This window comes from Neospora caninum, chromosome VI (genome assembly GCF_000208865.1).
Source record: "Neospora caninum Liverpool complete genome, chromosome VI".
NCBI lineage: Eukaryota > Apicomplexa > Conoidasida > Eucoccidiorida > Sarcocystidae > Neospora > Neospora caninum.
Genome location: NC_018392.1, coordinates 3,138,614 through 3,154,802, shown reverse-complemented (window position 1 = coordinate 3,154,802; position 16,189 = coordinate 3,138,614). Strand labels below are relative to the sequence as shown.

The following is a 16,189-nucleotide window of genomic DNA, read 5'->3' as shown; positions in this document are numbered from 1 at the left end:
TTTAAGCGGCCTCAGCAACAGCGCTGTGTCCATGGCTGTCGACTGTCGGTTACTGTGTTCCCATCCCCAGAACGAAAAACAAATCCCCGGTTGCTTCATCCCCCAATTGTTTTGCCGTCCTTCCTGCTTGGCGAGGCCGGCTCCTACCCCATCGAAACGCAGAGCGTTTTTCGGATTCTCAAAAGCCGATACACTCGCTTCGAGGTTGTCCCTTCGCCTTCCTGTCTCTTCGACTGCTGTTTGTGGTTTGTCGGCGATGTTTCGACGGCAACGCAACTGTCCGATTTCACCCTAATTCCAACCCCTGGCCTTTTCCAGGCATATTTTTTGTTCTTGGGTAGTTCTGGCTGAGTGGGTATTCTCAATCTCGTTCTGCCGCCAAACTTCGCGACAAGAGATGCCTGCTGGAGAACATCCTCCCACTCTTCCCTCCCCCCGTCAAAAGCGCCACATTTGGTGGAAGCGAGAAAAGTGTGAACAAGACAGCGACGAGGCGTCTCTTCCTCGGTATCCCTCTAGAGCCTCACCAGCGCACCTGTGACCTGTTCGGCTAACATCCGAGCGCAGCCTGTCGCTTGAGACTCCGGCGGAGAAGACTCAGAAGCGGAGGGGGGCGAGGAAAGACACGAAGAACAGTCAAAGGACGAGGCAGCCTGGGAAGGACAGGCCGACGAGCAGGCTGTCGAAGGCGAAGACAGAGGAGGGGAACCTCCACGGTCCTTCAGTCTCCTTTCCTGAGATCGATGAGATAGCAGAGGCCTAGGAGACGCTGCGGGCTCATATGCGTTTCCGCGGAGTCTGCCGAGCACCTGGCGTGTACCCCCATCCGCGGGAGCGTTCACGACGCGCCTCAGTGCGCTTCCTTCCGTGTGCCGACCTCCGGTTCTTGAACGTCGAGAGCTGACTTCTGTCTCTCCAGCGGCACCCGCATCGAGCCTCGCGAGGCCCTCTGAACTGCGAGTGGGATTTGCCCGCCTTTCGGCTTGGCCAGAGCTGCGCACAGGAGACGCCAACAACCGTCCTGGTCGCATGGATCGTGCCCGCCTTTCGTGCGTTGAAAGATCGCCTCGAGGCCTCGCGCATCCCGAGCGGTTCCCTTGGCAACAGTCTTGGCCGGCAGGTCCGAGGTTCGCCTTTTTCGCCACTTTGTCGCAGGCTCCAGACGGCTCTCCAGGGACACACTGCTCTTCCCTTCTCGCTGCGTCGCCAACCAGAGGAGCTGCCGGAGACCCCGGAGACGGAGACGACGAAGAAAGAGAAGAAGGAGAAGATGAAGAAGAAGGAAAAGAAGACGGTGCGCGCGCCGCCAGCGTCTCATCCGATTCCGTCAAGAAGGTGCCGAGACCATCCTGAGGGAGGCTTCCCGAAGGTTCCGCAGAAGCCGTATCACCGGGAGGCAAAGAGGAGGGCCGGCCCTCGGCGCAGCACGGGAGATGTGCAGCTTCCAAGGCTTTCTCGTCCTGCTCGAAGAGCGCGTCAATCTCCTCGTTCGTCAGGTTCCCCGCGCGGTCGAAAACTTCCCGTTCCCATTTCCACGGCGACGGCAACTCGTTAGCCATTCCCTGCAGACCGGGGTGCGGAGACCGCCAACCACAAAAAACGCTCACAAACGTGGAGGAATGCAAAATACATAACCGAGCACCAACTTAAATGCACAGATGGACATAATCAATCCTTGTACGGCTTGTCGCAGGCTAGGGTGTCCAGACAGCCAGAAGTCATTTTCGAAAGCAGGCAAGTTGCTCTTCAAACGCCACTGTCTCTTTGCGAGCCGCAACCACACCGCCTCGGCGTCTTCCGCGTTTTTCCGTACCCAGGTGAACCCGTTTCTCTTTCTCAATCGCTTCACTGCAAACATCAGACGTCTCGACCTGAAAGTGGCTACCTTAGTGGAGAGAGGCAACACTCGATCCGCCGCGCAGAAATAGGACGGAGACGCAGGCAAACAGAGAAGGAAGAACGGGGTGAAGAAGACACGCGCAAAACGAGGGACGGTTTCTAAGTTTTTTGCGAACCACGCCGTGAGACGAAGGGGGGGATAAATGCAAGTCACCTACCGGCTCGACAAACCCGCGGGAGGCGGCGAAGCTGAAGATGTCTCGAAGAAATCGAGCAAACTCTTTCCCGTGGTTCATGTGCCTGTTGAAGAAAGAAGACAGCACACATGCGAAGCTGACGATCGCGACCCAAGTCTGTCTCTTCTGGGACAGCAGCCATGCGTAGACAGTGGGGCAAGACCCCCCGCCTCGACGAAATTAGGAGAGTCCACTAGATACCTTCACCTGAGGTTGGACCTGAAGTGGAAACGGATTTTTTTCGGCCAAGAACACACGAGGAACAGGAGTCTCGGACGGACCGAAAGATCAGAGTTTCCGAAAAGACGGGTGAAAAAACGTTCTGCTCTCGCTCGCTGTCGGCATCCGCTGGCCCCCCCACACGCGCGCATCTCTCGGAATGTTTGTTCGCTGAACCGAAACAGACACGGGAAAGAAACGCTGAACTGCTGAACCGCGAAGCAGGCGCACACTGACTACCTCTGGAGATGAGACGTGGCGAAGGAGAAGACATCACAGGGCGAAGAGGCAGGAGGCGAATCTCTCACCGAAGATGGGCGAGTTCGTGGAAGAAGACGGCGAGCTGAGTAGGGCGAGCGATGAGTTCGTCCACATCTTCGCGTTTCCTCAATCGAAGTCGAATCGTTGCCAGGGACCGATGTTCCAGCGCAGGGCGGCTGTCGCCTGGCTTCAAAGGCCTGATCCCGGAAACGGAAAAGGAGCGTGAGCGTGGGGAAGCCAAGAGAGCCGAACAGTGAACGAGCGGGGAAAACCGAGGGAACCCAAACTGAAGAACAGGTTCAAACGTGAAGAGGGCTATAACCGCGCAAGCAGTGCCGCCGGCAAAATGCCAAACACCGGCCACGGGAACAAAGAACTGAGACTTTGAAGGCCCTCTCTATCAGCCGTCTCCTTTCCACCGGCTTACTTTGCCTGCATCGGCTTCTTCATTGTGATGCCCGCCTTCTTCTCTGTCGGGTGGTGCTCTGCAAGGAAGGTGTACCTACAGTCGAAAGTGCGCAGATACACCCAAACGTCGCACGTCGCCGTTTTCTCGCTTTCTCCGCCGAGCGTCCACACAGAAGCTTACCGATGAAAACACTCGTCTCTCTATGGTATGTCGCATCGCGTATTTTTGTGTGTGGTTTTTTCGAGAACCAAAGCGTTAGCAGCATCGCGGCCTCGGGGCATCGACTTGTCTCAAAACTCGAATCGACCGAAATTGCTGGACGGCAAAAACCCCCAGGTGAATTCGCGCAAGAGAAAAATTCGACTGCGGTGGCTTTCCTTCCTGTTTCCCTACTCCGGCCTGCTTTTACTCTCCAACCGCCGTGGCTGCCTTCGCGCTGAAGGTCTGTAAGCGCTGACGGCGGGAGACGACCCCCCGCAAGACTGAAGCCGCACAAGAGAGCGAAGCTCTGTCTCTCGCGAGAACAGCGACTTCCTTCCCAGCCTTACCTGAGGCCAAAGTGCCGACAAATCTCGGAGCCGTACAACGTGTGGAGAACGTGGAGCGCCTCGAGGACTTTCTGGCGATTCGCAAGAGGCGCAAGCTTCCCATCGACCTGACAAGGACGAAAGAGAAACCAGTCAAAGCGCGAGTGAACAGGCCGCAGAATAAGTCACGTTCCCCGTTGCAAACAGGGCCCTCTCTGCAGAAGAACGGCGGGTTTCGATCCCACCTTAGACCCCGTTTCCCTGCGTGTACATGTCTCTTCGCGAGCCCTTGCAGTTCACGTGCTCGCCCGCTCCGTCTCTCGTCTTCTCTTTTCTCCCTCGCTCTGGTAGCTGTCTCGAGACAGGTGTCTCCCACCCCCCTGCAGAACAACGGCCCAGCCCGCCCCATCACAGCCGTCAGCTCGTCTCTTCCACACGTCTCCCCACTGGAAAACGCCTGCTGCTGCGCGTTCTCTCTCCCAGTGCACCTTCCCCCATCCAACCAAAAGAAGCCGCTTGAAAACGTAGAGTCCGAGGACGCACGATACACTTTTTTCTCTTTTAGCATCACACGTCTGAGCGGCAAACCCCGCCGTAAAACATCTGACCGCTACGCGTCGTTGCTGTCTTGCTCTGCCTCCTAAGCTTGTCCGCAGCGTGCAATGACAGTTGTTCTCGTTTCTTTCAGGACTGCCCAAAGAACCTAACTCCTCCCCACCGCTGGGAACGATTCGTAGCCTTCACAACTCAGCTCTCTCCTCCCTCGTGATTCCCCGCGCGTTGCCTCTATTTTCCACGACTTTCACCTTTGTGTATTTGAACGTGAAGTATAGGGATTCGTCGAGATGCGCGAGTTTCCGCTCTGTTCTGTCTCTCCGCCCTCGGTCTTGTCTGCTGTCTCCGTCGCCTCGCCCTTCCTTCTCGCCTCCCGAACTGCCCCGGAGCAGACGTCTCTCTGCGGGGGTCAAGAAGCACTCGCGGGTCTGGGATCCGCTCTCCGCGAAGCGCGGCGAAAAGAAGTACAGCGGAGAAGACGGAAAACACGGCGAGCGAGGCACAGCTTTGGCTGCAGATCGGGACCGCAAGGAAGCGGCTTCCGGGGCGAGCAGCAAGTCGGGTCTTATCGACAGCCGCGCACTCAGGCAAGTCGGCGCACGGCTCCCGTCGCACCGAGATCGAGCCCCACGCCACTGCGAAGGCTGGGAGCGAGAAACTGCGTCCGCATCGGGCAGACCTGCCACAGTCGTTGACGCGCATTTCCCAGTCTCCACCAGAGGCCCGCAAGACGCCAGTCTCTCGCCCCGGCCGCTCTCTCGCCACGTGGCGAAGCCGCGAGAGGCGAACGACGGCGAGGCGGAAGGCGAGGCGGGGACAGAGGAAGAAGAGAGGAACCGAGGGAAGCAAGACGGCGAAGGAGACGCCTGCCGTAGACGTCGTGACGCGCGATGGGGAAGAGCACTGCCTGGCGAGTGCAGTGTCTCGGGTGTCTTGGCTGCATGCGCGTTCGAACGACGCTGGTCAGTTCCACGTCGTGCGCCTCGGCGTCCACTAGGTGAGGCGGCGGACGCCCTGCCGTCTGGGGCCTCGGCGTCACCTCGTCGAGCTCTCCTGAGCTCTTCCGGCGCTTCGCCGCCCTCGACTTCCTCTCGCCCTTGCTTGGGACGCTGCTCTTCTGGGACTGGCTCGCCTGAGGCTCGCCCTTGGTCCTCAGCATCTTCTCTCTCGGCCTCGTCCTGGTCACAGTCTCCATCCTCTCTCTTGTCGTCTTCCTTCGGGTCCGCTTGAGTGCCCTGTCTCACGTTTCGCCGTCCGGCGGTCGCGTGCGCCTCCTTCACTTCAGTCCCCTGTCGCACTTCCTTGGTTTCCAACCTTTTGCCGCGTGCATGCAGCAACTGAAGGCAAGAGCGAGGTAAGCCGTTCGCTTTCGTGGCGAGGAGCCTGCGCGGGGGCAACGGCATCTGCCCTAACGAATTCCTCAGCACACGGAAACCTGCGCGGCTTGGCAAGTTTGCCCTGGCTCCCACCTCTTGCGTCCCTTTTCCGGCGTCCGCTCTGGGAGACAGAAATGCCAGCCTCTCTGGGGAAAAGACAAGAGGTCTAGGAGAGCCCGCCGCCGTAGGGGACTGCGACGAAAAAAGGGACAGCCCCTGGGGTGCCCTAGGCGTCTTGAATGCAGCGGGCTTCCGACCCGTAGTCCCCGTGACGATGCGCTTCCTCTGGGACGCATCCACCCCCCCTGAACGTTTCCCCGTTTGCAGATCTCCACTCTTTCCTTCGGGAGTGTCTTCGTCCCTCTCCTTGCTCGCCGTCTTCTCCTCTTCCTCTTGCTCCGCCTCTGCGTTGTCCGTTTTGCTGTCCGTCACTTCCCCACTTCCCCCCTCGGCTTCTTGCAGCTTCGCTGCGTCTCCTTCTTCCGGGTTTGCCGTCTTCGCGGCGGATTCGCCTCGATCCAGTTCTTCGCCCTGTGCCGGCACATCGAGAAAACTCTTAGGCGCCGAGGGCCGCGCTGCAGGCGAAGCGGAAACCGCGGAAAGGGAAGAAGAAGAAGCCGGAGAGAGAGAAGGGAGGGCCGAGCGAGAGAACGACCCAGGAAACACACCGGTGTGCAGAGAAGACGCGTCGGCGCATGCAAGGGCGCCCCGTCGCTCGGCATCTGTCTGGGGAGGCAACCGGCCCCAAAGAATGCGCGTGGCGACTCCGACCTTCGTCTTGGGATTTTTCTGCGGAACAATCCAGTCCCGGAAACGGGAGCTCGCGAAGGCTTCAACGGGCGGGACGCTCTGCAGCTTATTCACTTTGACGAGTCGACAGGTCGAGGCACGCGAACAGCTGCCTCCGGTCTTTTTTCTCTTCCCGAGAGACGAAACGGTCGCCCGAGTTCCCTCAGAACTGCACTCTGAAGCGGAGGAAGAGGACCGGGAAGGAAATGCAAACGTGAAAGCCAGAGGTCGGGGAAGTTCGGAAGATGAAGGCAAAGCAACCAGTTCGGCGTGCTTCGCTTCTTCCCGTCTCACAGCGTAGCGTCGATTCGTCTTCTTGCCGCTCGCCGGGGCGGACAGCCGGACACTGTGCAGCTCCTTTGACTTCCTGAGGTCAGCGTCCGCTTCGAGCCCTCGCCTAAGCGGGGCCGTCTGACGCTTCGGTCGAAGAAGAGAGCCGGGAGGGAAGCCGTCGACGTGGGATGCAGTCCTCATTTCGAAACTGTACTTCTTTGGACCCTCGCGGAAACTGTCTTGCTGTTTTTTTGTATCACATGCACGGGTTAGCCTCGGGTTTTGAATCTGGGGAAGACGGCGGCCGCAAAGCAGGGCATAGAGTGGAGATGCCGCGGAACCAACAAAAAAGAAGGGGGAGATAAACAATAGACAGCGGGCCGGATACACAACGAGGTGAGGAAAAAGCCAGAAAGGGAGACGAGGACAGACAGGAAAACGGGTTCTAGCTGACGAAAAGGAAGATACAGACGACGATGCGGGACGGCGAAGGATAAGGAGCGGAAGGTGTTTTACCAGAAAGGAGGAAAAGGGGGAGAAAGGCACGTAGGAAGTTGCCTGTGTCCCGATTGCTCTTCTCGAGAATCTGTAGCGAGGAGTCGGCTACGTGCTCGTTCGCGCTTCAAATCCAGCCGATCCGCAAGGAGAAAGGAAAGAAAACCTGTTTTGCACCGAGGTGAGAGCACCTCAAATGTCCTTGTTAGGTGATCGGAACGGGTAGGAAAACCGATCGCGAGGAGAGCGAAGAACCACTGACTGTCTCTCAGTCAAGACCTTGCGATAGACCAAAGGTGGAAAGCCCAGATGTCTCTGCCAGAGAGTGCTGCACACAGCGCGAGTTTTCGAGACACGACCCCGTGCAGAAAAAAATTGTTTGTCTGGAAAACAGGAAAAGGGGGGTGATTGCGTTGAAGAAATCAAACGCACCGGGGCTTTCTTGTCAGTTTGGATCCCCGACGAAAGACGCGCACAGCTCCTCAACGAGGAGCGGGCTTCCTGGTCGGGTCCAAACTCGGGTGCTCTGTATACTTCGAGGAAACAAGTCGACCTCCGCGAGCGTTTAGGCGCACGATCCAGGAAGATAAAACCGACGAGCAACAGTGAGTCCCTGAAAACCACACGCAGCTGCGCATCACCTCGTTCGAGGCGTACCACGGGAGTTGTTGGATGGGCAAACTGTGACACCACTGTGAGGCCGTGCCCGCTATTTCTGCACGAATATATGCAAACACGACCGCAACAGCAGTTCCCGTGCCGCAGTATCGAGGAGCATGATTGCTTTAAGCCTGAACGCCAGCTATGCATGTAGGCACGTCTGTGAATATGCACACACGCAAGTGCGTTTAGATGCGCGATCGGTGTGCAAAAATTTGTTTGGAACTACGGGAGGCGGTTGGACTGGGAAGGTGGGGGAGTGGTGCGTTGAGGGAACGGCGGACGCGAGTTGGCCTCTGCGAGCCCGTCAAAGACAAAGATGGCGTCTCCCTCGCTTAGAGTTCGCTGACCATTGAACTGAAACTTTACTGAAACTTGTGACCATCCGGGCTCATCGTGATGGACGGAATTCCCCGGCGAATCCGAGAGACCTGACAAAGGTGCTCTGAAGGCACTCCCTGGGGGCGACGGTGTTGCTGGAACGAGGAAAGAAACGGTTGATTGGTTTTGTAGTGGCAGTGAATGAGGAAGGAAGATACGCAGATGTCGGCGCTTCCTTTCTGTCCCGTTTCGTTTGGGGAAGCGTTGAACGCACAGAAGGGGGGACCGTCTGGCGGCTATACGGCGATGGGTGTGTGTTCGTCCGTGCTGCTGGTGCTGCGATATGGAGACTGCAGTGTTCGCGAAAATGCTGGAGCCAGGGGAGCGACAAAGGCGGAAGAGTGATGCAAACAAACATAAGTATAATCTGCCCAGGGGCGCCTCTTCTCAAACCTTGAAGCGTTTCTCGTATCGCGCCTCGCGCGGGCTCGCTATTGGGGTCTGTCCCCGGTGTACGTACACCCACGAAAGAGGCTTCTCGCTCTAACAAGTGAACTCAAGTCGAGTCTCGAAAGGCACAGAAAACTGAAGAATGATAGCGGACGGTCTGCGGTAAAACCTTCATGCGATCAATGCGCCCTTGCTTCCAAAACATCCTCCGTGCCTAGCCGCAGATCAAATGCGTGGCAGGACAAAAAATAAAACCTAGGAAACGGCTTCTCATGACAAAGAAAACAGGGCCACATTCTCTACTGCATTTGTTTGAATTGTATCAGGTTCTTTGGTCCGTCTGTCGCTCCTTTCGCGAGAAGACGGCTCGAGACGGCGAACACAAGAACAAACTAGCTGGCTTCTCCCTGTGGCCCAGTCCAGGTAGCGCACTCGACTCGACCTGGGTTGCCACGAAAGGTAGCTGCGGGGTGACTCTTGCAGCCAGGCTGCTGTGTTCACCAAAGAACCCTCCCCGTCCATTTAAAATTTGAGGGGAAACACCGAGGCGACGAGCCTTTCTGGCGAGGAAAAAGAAGGCTAAGGCAAAGTCGACAGCGCGTTTGCCCGCTATCGAACGTCGATATTTGCTGCTCGTGTTGTTTGTGGGGGCAGCGTGCGCGGGACCGGCCCCGTCGCCGCGTTCTTTTGAACCGGTCATCAGCGGCTTTTCTCTGCAGTTTCTTCTCAAAATCTTTCGGATGCGGAACTTCTTCTTCCAAAAGCTTCGACTGCTTTGGCGACACCCTTACCATAAAGCAAACGTTTTTTTGCCAGGAACCAAGCCATGACTTGGACACCTGGCTCCACGTAAAAAGGAACACTCCCCGTGTTTTCTCTCCAACGCCCCGTGCACGCGACGCGTCAGCCGAGTCGACCTCGTCCACGGCCACACACGTATGCAGTCAGATGCGCCGCTGCGCAGTGCGAACATTTTGTGTGTGTGTCTGTGACCTACAATCATTTGGGGACTCAGTTCCATAGAAAACACGCATGGAAGCCCCCTTCACTATTTTCTTTTACAGCCAGAAATCACCCGGGGAACAGCCAGCTGTTGTTGTGACCACCTAGCAGTGTAGGCGAGCGGCCATAGAACACTAAGAGTTCCTCTCTCTATTTGATTTCAACCTCTGCCAAGTCGGCGTGAAGACATGAAAACTCCAGACAGCTGCCGGGATTCTTTAATGGACGAGAAGAAACAACCATCCCCCGTCGTCTACTCTAAAAAAAACAGAGAGCACACACTCGTGTGTGCGTAGGATGTCTGGGTTAGGCGTTGCTCGGTAATGCCGTTCCGCCTGCACACAGTTGCGGTTATATGCTTCGGCATCCTCCGATTTCGCAAACGCATATATATATATATATGTATATATGGATTTGCCTTGCAGCTACTTTTGCATATCTTTCCTCTGGGGCTTCTGTTTCGGTACGCCCGCACCGTTGCTGACTTCCCGCGACTCAAGCTCAGAAGGCAACGTGATGCGAACGACACAGTTGGGATATTCCTACACCATATGCGCAACTTAACTTTCAAGAAAGAGGGCTTGTCGGGTTGACAAAAGTAGTATTCGTTGGTTTCCACGTGGCACGTTTTCCTGGGTACACAGTTCCGGGAAGCCGATAGAGAAGTTCCTGTTCGCCGCCGGGCGGATGTGAGGTTGTGACGTCCTCAAAGTAGGTTCAGCGTCCAGTCAGCAGGGCAGCATGCTCGATGTTTGGCTGCTGCTGACTTCGCTGGGAAACCGTTGAGTTTTGCAATGCCATCTCCAGCCCGCTCTTGCCAGCAACACCGCGCTAAGTCCCGTACCACCAGATAGAAACTCTATTTTGGCTCATAGAAGCTCTCGCAAGACAAAGGAAGCGACTAGCGCTTTTTTTGAAAACTGCCAAGTGCCAGAAAGAATTTAGGGGGGGGGGGGGGCTGTACCCGGAACCGTTTCACCCTACTGAGGTCAGAAGGCCACAGCTTGTTATTCTAGATTGGAACATTCATAGGGCTTCTCAGCACAGCCTGCAGGGAAGCACATGATTCAACCTTCTGTTTGCGCAGCTTGTATCTGGTTTCACTGCCGAGCTCGGAAGGTGAGCACGTTACGTGCAAACAAGGGAACTTGTGTGAAGGGACGTCTGATGCCGTGAATGAGGAACGCTTGTGACTACCTGCCCTTGTTTTCCCCTTCTCGGCCGCACTGGTTTCCTGGCGCTGCCAGATCCTCTGAGATGTTGTAAAGTTGCCGGGATTTTTTTGCAGGAGCGTCGTCGTGGCTCAAGAATCCGTGGCAAATGCACTAGCTGCACTCCCAAGCTGTTTCAGACGAGATGGAGAAATGAAAAGACAACTAGGGGGAGAAAGTCGCCACCTCATCTAACTTCGTTCCCCCCGTCTGCACTTCGGCGGGTGAAGACACATACGCAAGGCCACACCGTTTTTCTTTGGAATTTACAGGAGAAAACACATGTTCGATCTGTTCATCGAACGGGCAGACAGCAAACGGCGCCCAGTTTGTGACCGATCGCTTCGGTGCTAAAACTCGAACCTTCCCAAGGGTATTCGTATGGCCTAGTCACGCCTGGCGTCGCCTTTTTTCCTTCGCCCTTTCCGTTAAAAACAGTCGACGTGGCGGGTGTGTGCGTCGATCCAACGTACGCGAATGTCCGTGACAGGTCTGCACTGGAATTTGTTGCGACCGAGTGACGCGTCCACCTGACGCAAAGCGCAAAGGGCAGGGGGTGTCGCGGGAGAATCTACTTCACAACTGTAGCTTGGTTACAGAAGCTAGGGGAAAACGAGCGGAGTTTGATGATGACTCGACTTTGTCGTGTTTTTCTCGAAGAAACGTATGAAGAACGCGCAGAGGCTGGACCCCCGCTAGCGATACGCGCGGAACTCAGTTCCACTACTCCGCATACGCAAAAACGTCACGGAAAGACTGCGAACAACGGAAGAACCTATTCAAGCCGAGAGAAGGAACAAAGAGCATGCATTGCCAAAAGAGATCTTGCACCTTCGCGATACAGGCCGAGGGGAAAGACAACACGGTGTTAGGCGGGAAACAGAAAAAGAGGATCTGCCTCATTGAGGTGTACGTCCACCTCAGGAAGCACACGCGAGGTGACCGTACCGCAGTGAGCGAACGCGCCTCTCAGACCAACAGCACTAAAAGTCTCGCACACGGTAAGTTGCGACAAAGAATGGACCTTTTTCACTCGGCACGCGTTGTCTCGCACGTGAGTTTAACAGCCAAAACAGACACACGACGTGGTCCCCAGAAGCCGTACGTTAGACATACACGTACCAACCCAACACGTGTCATCACAAAACGAACTTCGCATGGAAAGGCGAATCTTGCGCTTCCCTTGATGTTTCCGCGAAAACCACCTGAAACGGACTTCCTTCGTCTCCGCGTCCCTCCCTCTGAGTCTTTATGTCCCGAGGAAGGCATCACAAAGTCCTGCGAAGAGAGAAGGGAACTATACAGGGGAGAAGGCAAAATGAGACGAAGCAACCTCCCTGCCCTCCTGGACAGGACAAAAAAGATGCCTCTCCTTCTCATCGTTCTCCCAGACATACACCTGCGAGTCGTCCTCTCGGGCAACAGGAAAGCGTACCGCCTCTTGGCCACCTCTGAGAACCATCACTTCCCTCTCCCCATTTCTCTCCCACCTTTCACCTCTCTTCTCTCCTCGCATCTTCACAAGAGTCTGTGAAGAACAACGCGCTTGTGCTCCCCTCTCAGAGCTCAGCATTATCCCGCACCGTTGGTCTTGTCTTTCTATTTTTATAAAACTCTCGAAAACGCTGGCGTCGACGGCACACATCCTGGAGCTCCTCCACGCTTGCCACCTGTCCCCAACCTCGAGCTTTTTCGTCTATGCAATCGCCCTGTGTATCTTGTTGCTCCACATACACGCCCTTCCGTGACGCGCGTCCGGGGTGCACATTCCTCGCGGTCGGAAAACACAAAGGCTCTGGGATACAGTGTGCGAGGCGAATCAAGTTCCCGACGACCACAGGAAGACAGCCGACGCGCGACGCCACAGCGTCGACGTGTCCGACGCTCGTCTTCCAGAATACGCTCCGCACACAGCCTCGAGTTTCTAGCTCAGAACGCCTTCAAAGCTCTCTCGGAACATACAAACGAGTGGTACACCGAACCGCCTGCGCCTAGCCCGGGGCCAAGCCGGCTACAAACCCGAGCCTTTCCTCTTCTTCTGATTCGAGTCGCTTCTCCCGAGGGCCTTTCCTCCATCTCTGCTTCACTTGTCCTTTGCGCACTACTCCCCGTGCTGTCGGCTCGCCCCTTCCTGCCAAGTCTCCTTGGACCGACGCGCATGCAGCCCACCGCGCATGCAGCCCTGCGTTCAGTCTTCTTCGCTGGATTCTTCGTCCTCGGCGAGCCAGTGGAGGAAAGGCTCCGCCTGTTTCTTGCAGGCTGTGAAGACGGGATCCTCCTTGTCTTCCGAGTAGTACTTGAGGATGTCTTCCGCCTCGAGCGCTTCTGCGTTGTACAGCTTTTGGAGACAGTACGGGAAGCTGGCCATCGCCGCACCGCCCTTCTCTTGGCAGTAAAAGCCAAAGGCGTCCAAAACGTCGCTCGCGGAGACAGAAGTGTCCAGAACCTTCAAAATGTACGGCATCCGCTCTTCCAGAGACGTCGGAGTCATGTCGTCGTTGAAAATGGCTGCCACCGTCACGTAGACACGACACTGAAAAGACTCCACACACAAGACAAAAACACAATGTTGCCCACCGACCACACAGACACATGTATACATATATGTAGCTTAATGTTTGTATCCACGTTGGAACTAAAAAGATCGAGATATGGACAACCGGGAGCGCGCTTGCGAGCTACACGTGTGAGCCTGATCACCTTCCCGGCTTCATCGTGCCGACGACACGCGGCAGAAAAGCATGAGGCACCAGGCTGACACACAGAAGAGACACACGCCCTGGCGTGGAGAAAGAAACCTTTCTTTCCTCTGCCCAGTGCGAGACACTCATCCTCCACATCCTCTTCCTTGTTCGCGTGCGCATGCATGTTGCCAGTTCCATCTGTGAATTTCACTCCGCCTTCTTCACACACCGACGACCCTACGCACCCGTTTCGACGAAACTTTGTTCCAGCTTTGATCGAAACAAAATGCTCCTCTCTCGGCACAAACTGTGTCTTTCGAAACTTCCGTCCCTGCCGTCGAGTCAAACTCCCGGCCTCGATGAAAACGCCACCCCCCCCGAGTCTGTCTCCTCTCCACCGCGCTGCAGCCAGGTCTCTGTCCCGTGTGGACTCGGCAAAAAGCCATCTGGGGCTGAATGCATGCAGCCTGGAATGCGCCTTGGCGCTTTCCGGTCTCCTACCTTGGAATCGAAATCCTGGGAAACTTGCAGCATTCGCATCTCGTGGAAGAATGACGCGAGGTCGACTGTCTCGCTGCGTGTGACGACATTCCTCAGGCGCTCGATCACATCTTTCAGCTCGGGGCTGTCAAACACGAGGGCTTCCTTGTGCATCAGCTTCTTTTCTGAGTCCAGTGTGCTGGACTTCTTCTTGTCCTTCTTCTTTTTCTCCTTCTTCTTCTCTTTCTCGGTCTTCTCGTCGTCCCAGCTATCCGTCTCTGCTGCAAGGAGTGAAGCGCACCGCGCAGAGCGCCGTGAGAGACAACGGACATACCGCAAAGGAGACACACACGGGCGAGAGAAAAAAACCGGAGAAAGCGACTGGCGATTCTCTCACCTCCCCGAAATGAGAAGAACCCGTCACAGGCCGCCTGGACAGGCAGGGAACAACAAAAAAACGGACTAGATACACGCCAAAAACGCCTCTCTTACAGAGAGAGGAAACAGGTCCTCAGACGCTAGTAGGATCCGTACCATCGTCCTCCGCGTGATACGCTCTGAGACAGGATGGTCTACTCTCTCTAGCCGTCGTCCCTTTTCCTTCTGAGACCCTCTGCCGATTGTCGCCCCTCCGATTCCCTCTTGCTTTTCCCCTCTTCTTCTCCTTTTCAGCCTTTTCTCTGTTTCCTCTTCTCCCCACAGTGGCACTGGCTTTCCCGTACCGTCGTGGGTCGGAGTGGCGTCGCCGGACCCGTCGTGCTTGCCGTTGTGGGCGTCGTCGTCTCCGGATTCCTCGTCGTCGTCAGTTCTCTTCTTCTTCTTTTCCTTCTTTTCCTTCCCGTCCTTCGCAAGCTTCTCCTGCTTCTCTGAGCGGCGCTCTTCCTTGGATTTCTTCTTCTTCCCCATCGTGGAAGAACCCGCGTCAGGCGGGTTCCTGACCATGTACGTCGCTGCCTTGTGGACGTTGTCCAACGAGCCTTGGTAGCCGCAGGCGTTGCATTTGCAGGTGAGCAGTCCCTTCTTCACAATCAAATCGATCTCTGGCAACTCGCACCCCGGGCACAGGACGTACATCTGAATGAACCTGAGAACAGGAACCGCCGCAAAAAACGCGAAAAAAGCAACACTCGCACAGAAAACGAGAAATCAAGAGACAACTCCGGGACACGAAAAAATCCTGCAGCTGAAGTTTTATTCACCAGCTATAGATGTGCAGAGCCTCTGGAGGCCTTATGGCAATGGTGCGTCCACGTATGCACACTGTTTTCTGGAAAAAGAGCGAGAGGAGCTCTGTGTTAAAAGGTTGAACAGGCACAGCTGCCTATGTACACGCATTGGGACATCCAACGCAATATATCTATATGCACATGTGGACACGTTTATGCATATGGAGGCGCGAAATCAGGAATATCGCGATTCCTGTGTCTCACTTGTCCAGAATGTTGACGAGGTCAGACTCTTTGTGGGCGCCGTTGACGAGAGCCTTTTCTTCGGCCTCCTCGAACTTGGCCATGGCTCCAAGCTCGCAACCGAAGAATTTCGTGGGGTACATGGGAGGGCGTTTCAAGGCCCTGGCGATTTCTCCCATGTTGAAAATGTTGGTTTTGATGCCGTTTCCTCGACCTTCGATTTTGGACACCAACTTGGGCATTTTGTATCGGTAGTTCGGGTCGTCCCGATCGCCTGCGGCAGAGAAACGGAGAAAGTCTCAAAACTCCGTCACAAGATCAAGAAAGAGACGCGAGGTCCACAAACTCCCGCAAAGAACTCCACCAAAGTGTACATCTACATCTCCCTACATCTATGCATATATATATATATACATATATATATATATATATATATATACGCATACACGTGGAAGAAAAACGAGGCAAAACGAGCGGCTTGAGAGGTGAAGACTTCGCAGATATCGATATCCACGAAGCTTTGTGTCCCTTGAGAGAGGTTTCCGCGGTCGACCGAGGTACCTTTCTGTGCCTCTGAGAACCTTTGCGGCCGCATCCCCCCTCGCGGTTTTTGAGTAACGAGTTGGTGGGGCGAGAGCTTCATGTTTTGGTCTTCCAGCGAAACAAGTTTCCTCGACATCAACCGTTTTTCGGACTTACGCGGAATGTTTACGAGCGCCATTCTGACGAGGAATGGAAGTGGATCACAGGGAGTTTTTGTTCACAGGTCTGGGAGACGCCGAGACCGCGCGTGCTTCGTTTTTATGCCGCAGTGGAACAAGGGTTGAGAAGCCTTGTTGCGAATACCCGCTTCGGTAGGGGATCCGTCGACGTTTTTAGCTTTCGTTCTCAAGAAAAACAGGCGAGGAGAGAGTCGTTGCGCGTGGTTTCGAGCTGGACATGCAAGGGGCGTCCATTGAACAGTGTCGCGAGGCTTCCACAGCCGCAAGAAGC

At 55.6% G+C, this 16,189-nt stretch overlaps 2 protein-coding genes across 2 annotated transcripts; both read right to left on the bottom strand.

Moving 5' to 3' along the window:
* Nucleotides 1–515: 515 nt before the first annotated feature.
* Nucleotides 516–6,685, bottom strand: NCLIV_019210 (conserved hypothetical protein; the record flags this gene model as incomplete). The annotated part of the gene is made up of 6 exons (XM_003882115.1): nucleotides 516–1,562; nucleotides 2,058–2,139; nucleotides 2,603–2,752; nucleotides 2,983–3,057; nucleotides 3,513–3,619; nucleotides 4,298–6,685. The coding sequence occupies 6 exons, from the start codon at nucleotides 6,683–6,685 to the stop codon at nucleotides 516–518; spliced, it is 3,849 nt and encodes a 1,282-aa protein (XP_003882164.1).
* A 6,126-nt stretch (nucleotides 6,686–12,811) lies between these two features.
* On the bottom strand, nucleotides 12,812–15,917 carry NCLIV_019200 (Eukaryotic translation initiation factor 5,related; the record flags this gene model as incomplete). The annotated part of the gene is made up of 5 exons (XM_003882114.1): nucleotides 12,812–13,156; nucleotides 13,809–14,068; nucleotides 14,510–14,871; nucleotides 15,218–15,470; nucleotides 15,896–15,917. The coding sequence occupies 5 exons, from the start codon at nucleotides 15,915–15,917 to the stop codon at nucleotides 12,812–12,814; spliced, it is 1,242 nt and encodes a 413-aa protein (XP_003882163.1).
* Between the last annotated feature and the right edge of the window lie 272 nt (nucleotides 15,918–16,189).